The sequence below is a fragment of the Arabidopsis lyrata genome (assembly GCF_000004255.2).
Source record: "Arabidopsis lyrata subsp. lyrata unplaced genomic scaffold ARALYscaffold_8, whole genome shotgun sequence".
In the NCBI taxonomy this organism is placed as follows: domain Eukaryota; kingdom Viridiplantae; phylum Streptophyta; class Magnoliopsida; order Brassicales; family Brassicaceae; genus Arabidopsis; species Arabidopsis lyrata.
Window position 1 is genome coordinate 18481403 of NW_003302548.1, and position 15027 is coordinate 18496429.

The 15027-nt window shown below is 34.3% G+C and overlaps 2 protein-coding genes and 2 long non-coding RNA genes across 5 annotated transcripts; 2 read left to right on the plus strand and 2 right to left on the minus strand.

Annotated features, from left to right (window-relative positions):
• The first annotated feature begins 1713 nt into the window (after positions 1 to 1713).
• On the plus strand, positions 1714 to 5467 carry LOC9300630. Of its 2 annotated transcripts, none has more exons than XM_021016363.1 (8): positions 1714 to 2249; positions 2394 to 2431; positions 2504 to 2651; positions 2731 to 2810; positions 2886 to 3191; positions 3541 to 4044; positions 4239 to 4451; positions 4911 to 5467. In XM_021016363.1, exons 1-8 carry the CDS (start codon positions 2198 to 2200, stop codon positions 5145 to 5147), a joined length of 1578 nt encoding a protein of 525 aa, XP_020872022.1. In that variant the 5' UTR covers positions 1714 to 2197; the 3' UTR covers positions 5148 to 5467. The 2 variants fall into 2 exon arrangements, with proteins under 2 accessions (XP_020872022.1, XP_020872023.1); XM_021016364.1 differs by having other exon boundaries at positions 1715 to 2249; positions 2507 to 2651.
• Positions 5468 to 8698: 3231 nt separating this feature from the next.
• On the minus strand, positions 8699 to 9368 carry LOC110228332. Its single transcript, XR_002331855.1, has 3 exons — positions 9020 to 9368; positions 8871 to 8943; positions 8699 to 8747 (listed from the first exon to the last, which is right to left on the minus strand). It is a non-coding gene; the product is annotated as an uncharacterized LOC110228332 (long non-coding RNA).
• A 413-nt stretch (positions 9369 to 9781) lies between these two features.
• Positions 9782 to 10729, minus strand: LOC110228330. The gene is made up of 3 exons (XR_002331854.1): positions 10438 to 10729; positions 10289 to 10361; positions 9782 to 10165 (listed from the first exon to the last, which is right to left on the minus strand). It is a non-coding gene; the product is annotated as an uncharacterized LOC110228330 (long non-coding RNA).
• A 1769-nt stretch (positions 10730 to 12498) lies between these two features.
• LOC9300631 lies at positions 12499 to 14994 on the plus strand. The gene is made up of 9 exons (XM_021022688.1): positions 12499 to 12657; positions 12744 to 12794; positions 12881 to 12902; positions 13028 to 13139; positions 13250 to 13288; positions 13787 to 13912; positions 14202 to 14308; positions 14405 to 14476; positions 14571 to 14994. Exons 1-9 carry the CDS (start codon positions 12613 to 12615, stop codon positions 14924 to 14926), a joined length of 930 nt encoding a protein of 309 aa, XP_020878347.1. The 5' UTR covers positions 12499 to 12612; the 3' UTR covers positions 14927 to 14994.
• Positions 14995 to 15027: the final 33 nt, after the last annotated feature.

The following is a 15027-nucleotide window of genomic DNA, read 5'->3' on the forward strand; positions in this document are numbered from 1 at the left end:
CCGTAGGATTCATGGACGACCATTATCCCGTTCGAAGTGCCTTTTCTCTTCTCGATCAGGTACTAGAAAATCCAAATTCTGGTTAATGTTCCTTCTTGTTTGAAGGAAAATATATTTTCTTTTGTTGACATTCTGTTTTTGACAGGTATTAGATGCGTACCAGAAGGATTTTGGTGACACATGGAGGTTTGCTGATAGGATGCGCCATATCAGTTTTAACATACTCACTCTGTTCGCTTCCTCAAGCGATCTTAACCCTAAACCGCCCTCATTTTTGGGAGTACATACCTCAGACCATGAGACTTTAGCTTTCCTGCTATTCAAAGAGGGGCCTGACCACAAGAAAGCGGAGCACATCTTATCTATCTCTTGAATAAAAGCTTTAGGGAGCCTAAATGCTGCAATCCAAAAGTTTGTGATGCTAAAGATTACTGATTTTAGCAACTGAAGTCTTCCAGCAAAGGAGAGAGTTCTCGCTGTCCATGAGCTTATGTTTGATCTTATTTTTTCCAACAGAGGAAGGTAATCCGAAGATGTAAAGAAAATTTTGCAGTTACGTAATTGTCAAGAACTGACTTTTGTTTTATATTACAGTATGAAACTACTGATGATGTCCTAGGAAGAGGTGAAGAGCTGGACAGCTTAGTGGAGAGGAGTACAAAGTTAAGCCTGGCATCTAAGGTAACATTCCACCCTAGTATACTTTACTTTTGTTTCTTTAGTGGATTCTGATGGTAATGGATCGGAAGATGGAGCCATGGAGGAAATAGTTTCTGACATGAGAAATTGGTTTGTTTTGGTGTTTGGATGAAACAGATGTTTTACAAGCAAGCGAAGAAAACAAACTCATGTTGTACAATTCTCTAAGCTGTAATGCAATTCTTGAATGTCCCTGCTATAGAATGGTCTAACCTACTTGAACTGCTTTCTATGTGCAATTTATATGAACATATCTCAAGGAATAAGTTGTTCCATGTCAAGTTTTTTTTGTTTTTTTTTGTTTTTATGTGGGAAGTAGATGAATGTTTTTGGTCATGTATTTTATGGAATAATGGAGAAGACGCACACGCGCATAGAAGGATAGATTTGAAGCACGAATGTCAAAATTGGGTAAACATATTACTTAGGTCAAAAGTCATTTAGTCCTCACCAAATGACCATTTTCATCTATAAGTAGTGTGTAGTCCTCCCATTTTGCACTCAAAGTTGGCCCACGGCTTATGAATGTTCGTGATGGTGAGTTTAGGGCATGGAAAGAGCTTGTAGTGTGACAGATTAATCAATGCCCCATTAGCGATAATGGAATCAGAAAAACAACAAATCGGTGAAAGATAATATACCACATGCCATTGATTAATTTAGATTAATTTGTAGTTTCATCCAAGAGATGCTAGCTAAGAATGACAGTCTCATCATATTGGGATAAACATTATATAAAGAAAATAGCATAATTAATATTTTGTTAACTAGTGAAGATATTGTATCGAAAAACATCCTATAAATTCACTGGTTTTGTGTATTTGATGTGTATTTGCGTACCATACTTTTGATGTACATTGATTGTATCGACTCTTGCATCCGATTTCATAGCAATAAATGAATTAGACGTTACAAAAGAAAATGACAACATGTCCGAGATTTTATTAGTCGAATCGAAACACTCTAAAACATTCAAATTTTCGTAAATGTTTGACCTGTTAACTATGTATGTTGATATGTATTTTGTTTTGCATACTTTTGATATAAGATGATTGTATCAACTCTTGTATTCGATTTTCGATGCAATCAATGAATTAGACGTTATACAAGAAAAAGACAAGCACTCCGAGATTTTTTTAGACGAATCTTGACACTCTAAACATTCAAATTTTCGTAACCGAACAAATATCGAATCTCGGATAATTTAATTCAACCGCTGCATTGGTTACAAATGTTTGAGTTTTGAATTTTGTCCTAAGGGGAATTGTGACTTTGTGATTAAAAAGCCTTGCATAAATCCGAAGAAGAAAAGTGAATGGGACTAGTACTACATTGAAAAACGAAAAGGCTCAAAACCGCTTTAAAAGGAAGGAACCCTCTCTAATATTTTTCGTATTAACTCTTACAGGGCCCACAACAGTTGCAATAGTCTTTCAAAATTCTTCTCTAATCTCACAAAAACCTCTCCGATCTCTCTCTCTCTCTCTCTCAGATCTCCATGGATCCCGCTTCTTCTTCCTCAAATCAGCGCAACCGAATCGTCTCTTCTGGTACACTCTTTTCCCCCTCATTTCTCTTTTCGTATCTCTTCGATTTCTATGAACAAAATCCCTCAATTGAACCCAAACCCTAGAGCATTATAGAGCCGTTAATGTTCGTTTCTACTTCTAACGAGATATGTTGACTTCTCGCAGGGGAAAGACCAGTGATGGCGGATAATGGCGTCCAACAGGTAATTCAATTCAATCTTCTTCGTCTCCTTCTCTTTTGAATTGTTGTAATTCGTTGTTCCTTTCACCACCAGCAGGTTTCTCACGAAAATGAAAGAAACATTGCTTCTTCTTCTTATTCTTCTTCTTCAATTGTTCCTTCTCCTGATCCCGCTCCTTACTATAACGTTCTTCAAACCCCTACCAATCTCTATCACTACGATTGGGATGTCGCACATTCTGGTAAATATTCGTCTTCTTCTCTCTTCGTATAATCAAACTAAGACTGTTAGTGCTCATTGCATTGTTGTGTGTTTTCTAGGTTACGCACAAGGCATCAATAGTTGGGATGGTTATCCACGATATGCTGCTACTACCCCTGAAGGCCTGCATGTCCCACCGGTTAGTATGACTTGCCCTATTTATGTTCTATCTTCCTCTTGCTACTTAATTAACTTAGTTATTCTTTGTTCTCAGGTTGTCTACAATGACAATTCATCTCTTGTGTACCAATATCCTGATTATGGATTCAACCCTTATCCTTCTATAATGTTGGAGGGCCAAATTCCAGTCTCTCCAGCTTATTACCCACCTTATGGTGCACCTTCTGCTATGCATTATATACCCTCAGATATTGACCCAACATCTGCTTATATGATTCCTTTTGGGCAATATGGTGGAGCCAATTATTCCGGGAATCAAGGGGACACCTCTTTAACATCTCATATACCTTATCCTCAAACGATGGGTATACTTGGGCCATATGACCATACTGCTTCACAGGTTCAGACTCTTTCTATCTGCCCCTTATGTTTTAACTTTTATGGGATGATATACAGAACCTTTGTTTGGGTTCGTTAGGCAAACATTTCTTATTAGGAAGAAAACTGTATAAAAGTGCCACCAGTTGTTGGTAACACTAGTTTTTTTGAGAATCCATACTGACACATTATGAATACATAGTACATACTGACACACAATCTAGAACAACCATGATATTTTCAATCTTTAGTTCGTTCTTTCCAATGGTTTTACCGTTTTTGAGAATGTAGGCTTATTTGGCATACCCCTTCAATTCAAATCAGTTCAAAGTTTTATGGGCTTCTCATATTTTTTTGGCATCTTCTATCAGGTACCGTTGCATGGGAGTGGGGTTGCTTCAAGCTCTTCTTTGGGAGGTTACTATCATGTAGGATCTTACCAGAGTCCCAACTCTATCTCCTCATATTATGGAGCTGATAATCGAGCCAGATTAACCCCCGACCTAGGTAAACGGCGAGAGAAGGAGCAGGGATCTGTATCTATGACCAATGATCTGTATGGTAACCGAGGACCAAGGGCATCCAGCAGGGTAAAGAGCAAAAACAGCTCTAAACTTTGCTCTACTACTGGTGATTCAACGAGTGATTCAAGTACAGCTGGACCAAATCCCAGTTTGTACAACAACCCAGAATTTGTGATAGATTACAAGAATGCCAAATTCTTTATCGTCAAGTCATTTAGTGAAGACAATGTCCACAGAAGTATCAAGTACAATGTCTGGGCTAGCACACCGCATGGCAACAAAAAATTAGATACTGCTTATCGGGATGCTGAGAAGATGGGTGGAAAGTGTCCAATCTTTCTGTTCTTTTCGGTATGGCTTTTTCACTGTCCAATCTTTCTGTTCCTTTCGGTATGGCTTTTTTTTTTATGTCGATGTAGTAGTATATATAGTTCCTGGGAATAACCAAAGGCGTAATTGATAAGTTCCTTTCTATAGCAATTGAAAGACAACCCTCAGTTGCTTTAAGGGAACAGTAAGCTTAACCAAACTATAAAATCTTGCAGGTAAATGCTAGTGGACAATTCTGTGGGGTGTCGGAAATGGTTGGACCTGTAGATTTTGAAAAGGATGCTGGTTACTGGCAGCAAGACAGGTGGAGTGGGCAGTTCCCAGTGAAATGGCATATTGTGAAAGATATACCGAATAACCGATTTTGTCATATTCTTTTACAAAACAATGACAACAAGCCGGTAACGCACAGCCGAGATTCTCAGGAGGTGGGCCTTACTCTTTTTGTTGCCTTACCCAGTGTTATCTTAAGATCATTTATTCACTGCTGTCTAGGTATCGGTGCCATAGTGGTATGTGTCTGTTTGCAAGTGTTAGGTATCATATACCCAGCTTTAATAGGGAAATCTTTGGATATGTGTATTAGGTCAAACGTTAATAGTTGTAGGAATTTGGAGGCTAAATATGAGGGACACGAAAGTTCTGCTTCATTAGTCTCCCAGGGAATTAGATTTATGGGTATGTAAGGTTTGGTAGATTAAAGCTTGCACTTGTTGCGTTGGGTTTTCTTTAGTGGGATATTAAGCAAAGCATGGAACAGAGAAGAGTAAGGCTTTTGTGGCAGGGAGAGAGATTTTGAACGCATTAATTGGATGTTGCATGGCATTAACAAACGAAAATTTTGGGTTTGTAATGAAGTGACTTAACCTATTGATGAATTGTAACAGGTGAAGCTACGTCAAGGGATTGAGATGCTTAGAATTTTCAAAGAATATGAGGCACACACATCAATCCTCGATGATTTCGGCTACTATGATGAGTTAGAGGGGCAAAAGGTGGGAGAAGATGGAACAAGGAAAGAAGCTGGGGAAGAAGAGACCTCCGTGGAGCAGTTATCAGAGCGTCTTCAAGCTGTCACAGTAGAAGATGGCAAGGAGGAAAAAGAAGAGTTAATAGCTGATTGATACAGTAATCGTAAGTAGAAGGAGACATTCTTTTTGGCAACAATAAGCAAATGGGGGTCGTCTGTTTTTCTTTTTGGGTGGGGGGATGTATACTAAAAAGCTAAGGATAAAAAATCCAATTCCTTGTAGGCTTGTAAGCAATTATGATTTAATTTTCTCTTGTAGCATTAGGTCGAAACGGCGACGTTTTAGGTTATAACAAAAAAAAGAAAGAATTGATGTCATGTTTCTTTGGATTTTAATCTCATCGCCCCCTGTGGTGGAATCAATTTCTACTTAGCCCCTGTTCTAAAATAAAATTATACAAGTGTTTATTTTAATTCGAAATATTAGTAAAAGACAATAATATTGAGGGTTTTCGACTTATTTACTGATTCAATCTATGTTTGGGTCAAATATCCAATAGTATTGGGCTTAATTTTGGATCTTTCTCTTATTTCTCAAACAAACCCTAATTCCCAAAAACGACAATCCTCCCTCCCACTCTCGCAATCCGTCGTTTTCTTTTTCTCTCTACCGGTGACTGAGATTTTCCGATTTCATACTCCACTCCTTCATCTTCTTCTTCCAAAATTTCGTTTTCTTCTTCGGGATCCTTTTCATCTTCTCATGTATATCTTGTTTCAGTCGATACCATCTTCTTCCTCTTTCCTCTTCACTCGTTTCTCCGTGAATCTGAGATAGCCACCGTGAATCCGAGAAATCCACCGTGAATCCGCGGTGAGAAATCTCTGTGTCTTCTCTTTGTAAAAATTCTTTTGTTTGATCCATATATTTCGATTGATCCAAGATATGGATTGATTGTGTTGTGTTGGGTATAATAATGGTGTGTTGGGTATAATAATGGTTTGATTTTGTTTGAAACAGATGGATTATGAATGGGTTTTCGATTGAATTTGTTTTTTTTTTTTCTTTTTCTTTGAGGGTTTAATAAGGATCCTTCGATTGATTGTGTTGTGTTGGGTTTAATTGGATTCCGGTTTAATTAAAGTTTGAAACAAGGTTTCTTTTGTTTGAGGGTGTTGGGTTTTGATGATTTATGGATGGATTGTGTTGGGGTTTGAGGAATTTGATTTGTGGATTGATTTTCAGATTTCAATTTGTCTTGTTTTCGGATTTGAATTTGTCCAAATGTTCGATCTTGAATTTCTCTATATATTTCGGATTTGAATTTTTCATTTAGATAGATACAAATAGTGTGTTTCGGATTTTTTGAAATTTGTTGAAAAATCCAAACTTTATCTCTTGAGATTATGTGAGTTTGTGTTTGTGTAAGTAGATAGATATTGAATTTGTATTTGTTGTTGCAGGTTGGTTTACAAAGGCTATTACCATAGGAGGAGCTTCTAGTTCTAGAAGTGAACCATCTTGTTCTAGAAGTGAACAATATGCCGAGCTTAGAAATCCCAAAAGACAAAGGCAATCGGATCCAAAGCATTCAGAGACAGCAGCTGCAGAGGATGATGTCATGGAAGATCAATGAGTCGAACCGTCTTTGGAGAATGTTTAGGTACAACTGGTACGATTAGGTATAACTATGTTTCTAGGTTTATGTTTTTTGATTATGTATGAATCTTATTATGGTCTCTGATGTTGATGTATAAATCTAAGTCTTACTTTATGAAAAAAGAAGAAGGAGAAAGAGCCTTATTCTGGTCTCTCATATTGATGTATAAATGTAAGTGTTTAGGTACAACTGGTACGATTAGGTACAACTATGTTTCTGGGTTTATGTTTTTTTTATTATGTATGAATCTTTGAATCTGATTCTAGTTATGTATGAATCTTTTAATCTGAATCTTAATATTTTTATGTATGAATCTATGTATTGAATAGAATCTAAGGGTTTTGAACCAAAATAAAAATAAAAAAATTCTAAATTAATCAAAAAATTTGACAAATATGTAGGTTTGTAAGGGTTTTGGAAAAAAAAAAAAAAAAGTGAATCTAGTTAATATTTTGGCATACCTGGCGCCGTTATTTTGAAAAAAGCTGACAAATGGTATACCCGGTGCCGTTATTTTGAAAACAATTATTAAATAATAGCTCAAATTTGTTCATAGTTGTACAGTTGTACTCGGTTGCACATTTTTGCTCATAGTTGTACAATATAGAAATTTTAGTAAATCTAGTTGTTATCAACTCTAATTTAATTTTTATTGGTGGAACTGATGGTATTGCCTCATAAAAATACCATTACTTTGTATCTGTGCATTTATATTTATCAAAATACAAGTATTTCAAAAATTTATAAAATTTTAGTTCAAATCTACAAAGTAACCATGAAAGTATAAGGTTGTTAGTGTATGAATGTGTGATTTTGAGTAAGAATTTCAGTATTTTTTTAAATATGAAATTTTTTGTCAAAAACTTGTTGTGTAGTTTCATTACCATCGTGTATGCATTAATGAAAAATAGATTAGAATTAGTGAAAGGGGTAGAGATAAACCCTAGCTTGTTTAATATTTTGAAACTAAAAGATTGGTGCAGCAAACAAAAAAAGCACAAAATTGTCAAAGATTAGAATTAGATGAAAGGTGTAGAGATAAACCCTAGCTTGTTTAATATTTTGATACTAAAAGATTGGTGCAGCATACAAAAAAGCATAAATTGATCAAACTAATAGATTATAGGTAGAACAGAACTAAACCCAACCCTTTTCCCCAATGGATAGCAAAAATGCTTCCGTCCGAAGCAAACTTTCAAATTCCACACCTAATTGGGGACGAAAAGGTGGATTCATAACAAAAACAGAGAATCGGGACATAAAAGATAGAAACTAATTAATTCTCGATCAGTTTAAATTGGATCCAAATTTGCATGCGTCAAGTCACGTAGTTGTTCCACACATCCAACTTGCAATGGAAAACACCATTAATATGTATGAAACAATCATGATAAATTTGAAAGTAAGAAATCGATATGAATAATAAATAAAACATTGATATCCAAAACAAAATTAAAACGTATCAAACAACTAAAATAAGAAGAAAAAAAAGAGAGATATAGATTAAAATTAGGTGACAAATCATTTCTTACGAAAATATCTAGAAAAAAAGGAAGCAAATATCCTTTTAGTTAAATTTACATTGTTGTTATCTAATCAAATAAAAAGAATAATTATTTGTAATATTTCTCTTTCTTATACGACATACTAAATAAGATTAAAGAAAAATAAACTATTATTCATACAAAAAAAAAAATCTATTAAAAAAGCCAAAAATCGTTTAACCTTTTTTGTATTAAAAAAAGTAAATATCTGAGATACAAATATCCATAATTCTCTGATGAATTCATCTCTTGATTAATTAAGAGAAACCTAAATACAAAAAAACAAATTTACGACACTATCATATTAAACAAATAACACAAAATAATACCCCAAAACTATTAAAAAATAATAATCGATGTATGCTTTACCTGTTTAGAAAGATGTACTCGATCGAATTGATTACATATCCTCAGTAATTAGAGGAAAACATTGAAATCCTAACGTAAATCACATATTCATAGCAAAAAGAAAATGGTAAATAAAAGATAGAAACTCACTTGTTGACCTATTCCAAATTATTATGCATCGTTTCACGTCGCCAATTAAATCTGTGTTCATCGGTAAATACTATTAATATTCAAACAGTGGCGAAAACAGTGAAACCATAACATAAATTATAGATTGATATAACAAAAATAAATAAATCAGTATATATAAATCTATAAGATCACCAATTTATCGGCCGAAATAGGATCCAAATTTTCATGCATCGATCGGTTCACAACGTAGCTTCCATGCATCCACCTACGATCATAAATAAAAACTATTAAAATTCCTATAACAAAAAAAAAAATCATTATATATAAATCTATAAGATCACCAATTTATCGGTCGAAATAGGATCCAAATTTTCATGCATCGATCGGTTCATAACGTAGCTTACATGCATCCACCTACAATCATAAATAAAAACCATTAAAACTCATATAAAACTATTGTAACAGTTTAAAACGCTATAGATTAATATGAGTTGGGACGAAAACCCCTATCAAGGTATTTATAGGAGCTGAGAGGCAGTGGAGAATATAGGGCTTTTAACAATTTTAAAGATTTAAAAATATCTAGAAATCCAGAAAAAGGAAATTTCTATTCTAAATAGACCAAGTCGGCATTATCAATACGATAAATTGTATATTCTAAATAGATTCGCCATTATCATAATGATTTAATTGTAATATTTCCTTTGTTCTCGACACTACGTTGACTTAAACTAAAGGTAGTATTCAAACCCACTAAATATGAATCTTTTGCCGTCGAAAGGTATTATCAAGCCAAGTAGATGGTCACGAAGCTAACATGAGATGGTGGTAACAGGATACAAAAATTAAGATCACAAACTGGTACGTAAACGATATGTAGAAATGTCTAGAGATTCATTTGATGTTAGGGTATCAGGTTCTTCAAGTAACCGGATGTTCTTGGTGGGACAGGATAGTATTGACGTCTTAAAGACATAACATGGGCAAGATACTATGAGAAGCTTGACTATTTGTAATATTTCTCTTTCTTATACGACATACTAAATAAGATTAAAGAAAAATAAACTATTATTCATACAAAAAAAAAAAATCTATTAAAAAAGCCAAAAATCGTTTAACCTTTTTTGTATTAAAAAAAGTAAATATCTGAGATACAAATATCCATAATTCTCTGATGAATTCATCTCTTGATTAATTAAGAGAAACCTAAATACAAAAAAACAAATTTACGACACTATTATATTAAACAAATAACACAAAATAATACCCCAAAACTATTAAAAAATAATAATCGATGTATGCTTTACCTGTTTAGAAAGATGTACTCGATCGAATTGATTACATATCCTCAGTAATTAGAGGAAAACATTGAAATCCTAACGTAAATCACATATTCATAGCAAAAAGAAAATGGTAAATAAAAGATAGAAACTCACTTGTTGACCTATTCCAAATTATTATGCATCGTTTCACGTCGCCAATTAAATCTGTGTTCATCGGTAAATACTATTAATATTCAAACAGTGGCGAAAACAGTGAAACCATAACATAAATTATAGATTGATATAACAAAAATAAATAAATCAGTATATATAAATCTATAAGATCACCAATTTATCGGCCGAAATAGGATCCAAATTTTCATGCATCGATCGGTTCACAACGTAGCTTCCATGCATCCACCTACGATCATAAATAAAAACTATTAAAATTCCTATAACAAAAAAAAAAATCATTATATATAAATCTATAAGATCACCAATTTATCGGTCGAAATAGGATCCAAATTTTCATGCATCGATCGGTTCATAACGTAGCTTACATGCATCCACCTACAATCATAAATAAAAACCATTAAAACTCATATAAAACTATTGTAACAGTTTAAAACGCTATAGATTAATATGAGTTGGGACGAAAACCCCTATCAAGGTATTTATAGGAGCTGAGAGGCAGTGGAGAATATAGGGCTTTTAACAATTTTAAAGATTTAAAAATATCTAGAAATCCAGAAAAAGGAAATTTCTATTCTAAATAGACCAAGTCGGCATTATCAATAGGATAAATTGTATATTCTAAATAGATTTGCCATTATCATAATGATTTAATTGTAATATTTCCTTTGTTCTCGACACTACGTTGACTTAAACTAAAGGTAGTATTCAAACCCACTAAATATGAATCTTTTGCCGTCGAAAGGTATTATCAAGCCAAGTAGATGGTCACGAAGCTAACATGAGATGGTGGTAACAGGATACAAAAATTAAGATCACAAACTGGTACGTAAACGATATGTAGAAATGTCTAGAGATTCATTTGATGTTAGGGTATCAGGTTCTTCAAGTAACCGGATGTTCTTGGTGGGACAGGATAGTATTGACGTCTTAAAGACATAACATGGGCAAGATACTATGAGAAGCTTGACTATTTGTAATATTTCTCTTTCTTATACGACATACTAAATAAGATTAAAGAAAAATAAACTATTATTCATACAAAAAAAAAAATCTATTAAAAAAGCCAAAAATCGTTTAACCTTTTTTGTATTAAAAAAAGTAAATATCTGAGATACAAATATCCATAATTCTCTGATGAATTCATCTCTTGATTAATTAAGAGAAACCTAAATACAAAAAAACAAATTTACGACACTATCATATTAAACAAATAACACAAAATAATACCCCAAAACTATTAAAAAATAATAATCGATGTATGCTTTACCTGTTTAGAAAGATGTACTCGATCGAATTGATTACATATCCTCAGTAATTAGAGGAAAACATTGAAATCCTAACGTAAATCACATATTCATAGCAAAAAGAAAATGGTAAATAAAAGATAGAAACTCACTTGTTGACCTATTCCAAATTATTATGCATCGTTTCACGTCGCCAATTAAATCTGTGTTCATCGGTAAATACTATTAATATTCAAACAGTGGCGAAAACAGTGAAACCATAACATAAATTATAGATTGATATAACAAAAATAAATAAATCAATATATATAAATCTATAAGATCACTAATTTATCGGCCGAAATAGGATCCAAATTTTCATGCATCGATCGGTTCACAACGTAGCTTCCATGCATCCACCTACGATCATAAATAAAAACTATTAAAATTCCTATAACAAAAAAAAAATCATTATATATAAATCTATAAGATCACCAATTTATCGGTCGAAATAGGATCCAAATTTTCATGCATCGATCGGTTCATAACGTAGCTTACATGCATCCACCTACGATCATAAATAAAAACCATTAAAACTCATATAAAACTATTGTAACAGTTTAAAACGCTATAGATTAATATGAGTTGGGACGAAAACCCCTATCAAGGTATTTATAGGAGCTGAGAGGCAGTGGAGAATATAGGGCTTTTAACAATTTTAAAGATTTAAAAATATCTAGAAATCCAGAAAAAAGAAATTTCTATTCTAAATAGACCAAGTCGGCATTATCAATACGATAAATTGTATATTCTAAATAGATTCGCCATTATCATAATGATTTAATTGTAATATTTCCTTTGTTCTCTAAATCTATATGTAAATATTCTTAAAGAGATATGGTCAACGGTGATATATGGTATTATCGCCATTCAGAAAAAAGTAAATAACCTTATATCTACTTTATTTTTATAATCTACGAATAAATATTATGGTAAAGTTACATAATTTCCAGTAGAATAATTAATTACGCAAAATCAAGGGTTCAACAAGAACCGAGAGTCCGACACGTCAGCAAAAACACTTCTTAAATATTGTGATTTATAGAAGATAAATTGGGAAGGAGAAGTGGTAGTCAGAAGAATAAAGAAGGGTTTTCCAAAAATTGAATCTTCCAAAGGGGCTAGAGAGATTAAAATCCTTTCTTCTTCCTTCTTTCGAAACAGAAAATTCAAGTCTGTTGTTCTTCTTCTCCAATGGCGTCTTCTTCTCTTGTCCGAATCGCTGTCGTCGGAGACATCGTAATATTTTAGTATCTTCTCTCTGTGTCTCTCACGCCTTCTTTCATCTTGTTGATTTATCTTATCTTTTTCTTCCCCTCTTAAAGCATGGCTTCTGGGATATAGATGAAGATCGAAAGGCTCTTCGAGTTCTCCAGGTCCTTTGATTCCCTTCCGTCTTTCTCCTGGTCTCTTTTCCTATTCACACGTTCCCTTGGCTTATGAACCCTAAATCCTCTTGCAGCCGCATCTGGTGCTCTTCACAGGCAGCTTCTCTGTTACTGACGACTAAAATTGTTTTCTTTTCGAATTTCTCTACTTCTCTCTTCAATCTACCTTTAATGATTTTGATTAAAGTCAGAAAATTTCAATCCAATCCAAATTCTGTCAGGTGATTTTGGTGAGGAAAACGTCCCGCTTGTTCAAAGCGTTGCCGCTCTTACTTTCCCTAAAGCAGTTATATTGGGAAATCATGATGCCTGGTTCACCCGTGACTTTCCAAGGTGTCTTGCCACTACCTAACCCTTCTCTGAATTACCGTCTTCTAGAAATTTTGGTCTTGTACTTTGATTTTTTGATCGTGGATTTCTATTTTCGTTTATGTTTCTTTCAGGAAACAAAAACAGAACGGTGTTCAAATGCAACTCGATATGTGAGTTTTTCCATTATATGACTCTCATGCTATATCAACAAATACCTATGATCTGTTACTGCTTTGAGGTTTATGTCCTTTGAATACCTCGCTTGTTGTCAATTTCACACTACCTATGGATTCTGCTGGTATTTTTGGGATGGTACTTGTAATGTAACACACTGCTGCAATGGTTGTTTCTATGTTCAGCTTTGTCTAGTATGTAATGAGCATCATGCCCAATCCCAAAGTTAAGTCGAATAGGTTTAACTCATCGATAATACCTCCATTCGAATACGTTCGTGAGACCCATGTCGGGGAAATAGATTTAGGGAGAGGGTTTATTGGTTTAACCCAAAGAATTGTTTTCTTTCGGTTTTCTTGATTTGTTTGCAAAAAAAAAAAAGGAGTTGGTTTTTCTGTTTGTGATCCCTTATCATTATTCCTGTAATTTTTGGTTTTGGTTTAGTGGACACAGATTCTAAAAAGTTTTCTTATGTTTCCCTCTGCAACTAACAGCCTTGGTGACGAGCACGTAGGATATCAACGCATGGACTTCCCCTCTTTTAAGCTCAGTATTGTTGGTGGTCGACCCTTTTCAATTGGAGGGGATCGATTGTTTCGGAAAAATCTGCTTGTCCAGAGGTTAGCATTTGACTTACATTGCAGGAATGCATCTCCTATATGAAGTATTTATTTGGTCAAAGTAGCTTTATTCTTGCTAAAAAGAGCCTAGGAATGAATCTAGGTTCAGAAAAGATGAGCTGCCTAGATCTTTGTATCGGTAACTGAAGAAAAATGAATTAACAGTTTAGTAAATCGGCAGCCCTTTCTATACTTAAAACAATTTGTGTTTGTTGGGTGAACTCTGTGAACGTACAACTGTACAAGTCAAGTAAAACTACCAGTCATTGACACTTTGATCTTTTTCTAGGTATGGAGTTCATGATATGGATGCCAGCGCTGGGAGTATTTGTCGAGCTGCACATGGAACACCGGAAGATCACGTGGCTATAATTCTTGCTCATAATGGGCCAACAGGTGAATCAACCTTTAAAGTTTTCTTATTGGTCTGGTCTTAGGCCAGTCTCAGGTTAAACATATAAGGATTAAGTAGTGTTTTTTTCTGTCTTGCAGGTCTTGGTTCTCAAGCAGAGGATATATGTGGAAAAGACTGGGTGGATGAAGCCGGTGACCATGGTGATCCAGGTGAGATGATTTGGCATCAGTAGCATTTCCCATGTTTTAGACTCCAAAGTGCTGATTGTAGTTAGTTTGGTGAAAACCCATTTTAATGTTTCAGATCTAGAGCAGGCGATACGACAGTTGAAGGAGACGACGAAGTTGTCGGTTCCTTTAGTAGTGTTTGGACACATGCATAAGGAGCTGCAACGGGGGAAAGGAAATCGGAAAATGGTAGTGCAAGATGGTGATAACCAGACTGTTTATGTGAACGGTGCAATAGTTCCAAGGGTTAAAGAGGCAAAGGAAAGAGGAGCAGCAGAGTCTGAGAGTGGTGGCACAACAAGAGCTTTCACATTGGTAGAGGTTTTAGATGGGAAAATCAAGAAAATTGCAGAAATTTGGGTACATGTTAATGGAAGTATGGCTAAGATTGTGGAGGAAAATACATTGTTTGAAGATGTAACCTTGATTTGACTAATCTTTTTTGAAGTTAAAACAATTAATTCCGGACAATACGGTAATTATACATTTGTCTTGGAGAACAAGTCCATTTTAGAAATTAATAAATTAAAAAT

Bases quoted from the DNA above. Each gene is read 5' to 3' on its own strand.
- LOC9300630 (XM_021016363.1), top strand. From the start codon at position 2,198: ATGGATCCCGCTTCTTCTTCCTCAAATCAGCGCAACCGAATCGTCTCT. The intron at 2,432-2,503 runs GTAATTCAATTC...TTTCACCACCAG, and splicing joins CGGATAATGGCGTCCAACAG to CAGGTTTCTCACGAAAATGA. The intron at 4,452-4,910 runs GTGGGCCTTACT...GAATTGTAACAG, and splicing joins ACAGCCGAGATTCTCAGGAG to GTGAAGCTACGTCAAGGGAT.
- LOC9300631 (XM_021022688.1), top strand. From the start codon at position 12,613: ATGGCGTCTTCTTCTCTTGTCCGAATCGCTGTCGTCGGAGACATC. The intron at 12,658-12,743 runs GTAATATTTTAG...CCCCTCTTAAAG, and splicing joins TCGCTGTCGTCGGAGACATC to CATGGCTTCTGGGATATAGA. The intron at 12,795-12,880 runs GTCCTTTGATTC...ATCCTCTTGCAG, and splicing joins AGGCTCTTCGAGTTCTCCAG to CCGCATCTGGTGCTCTTCAC.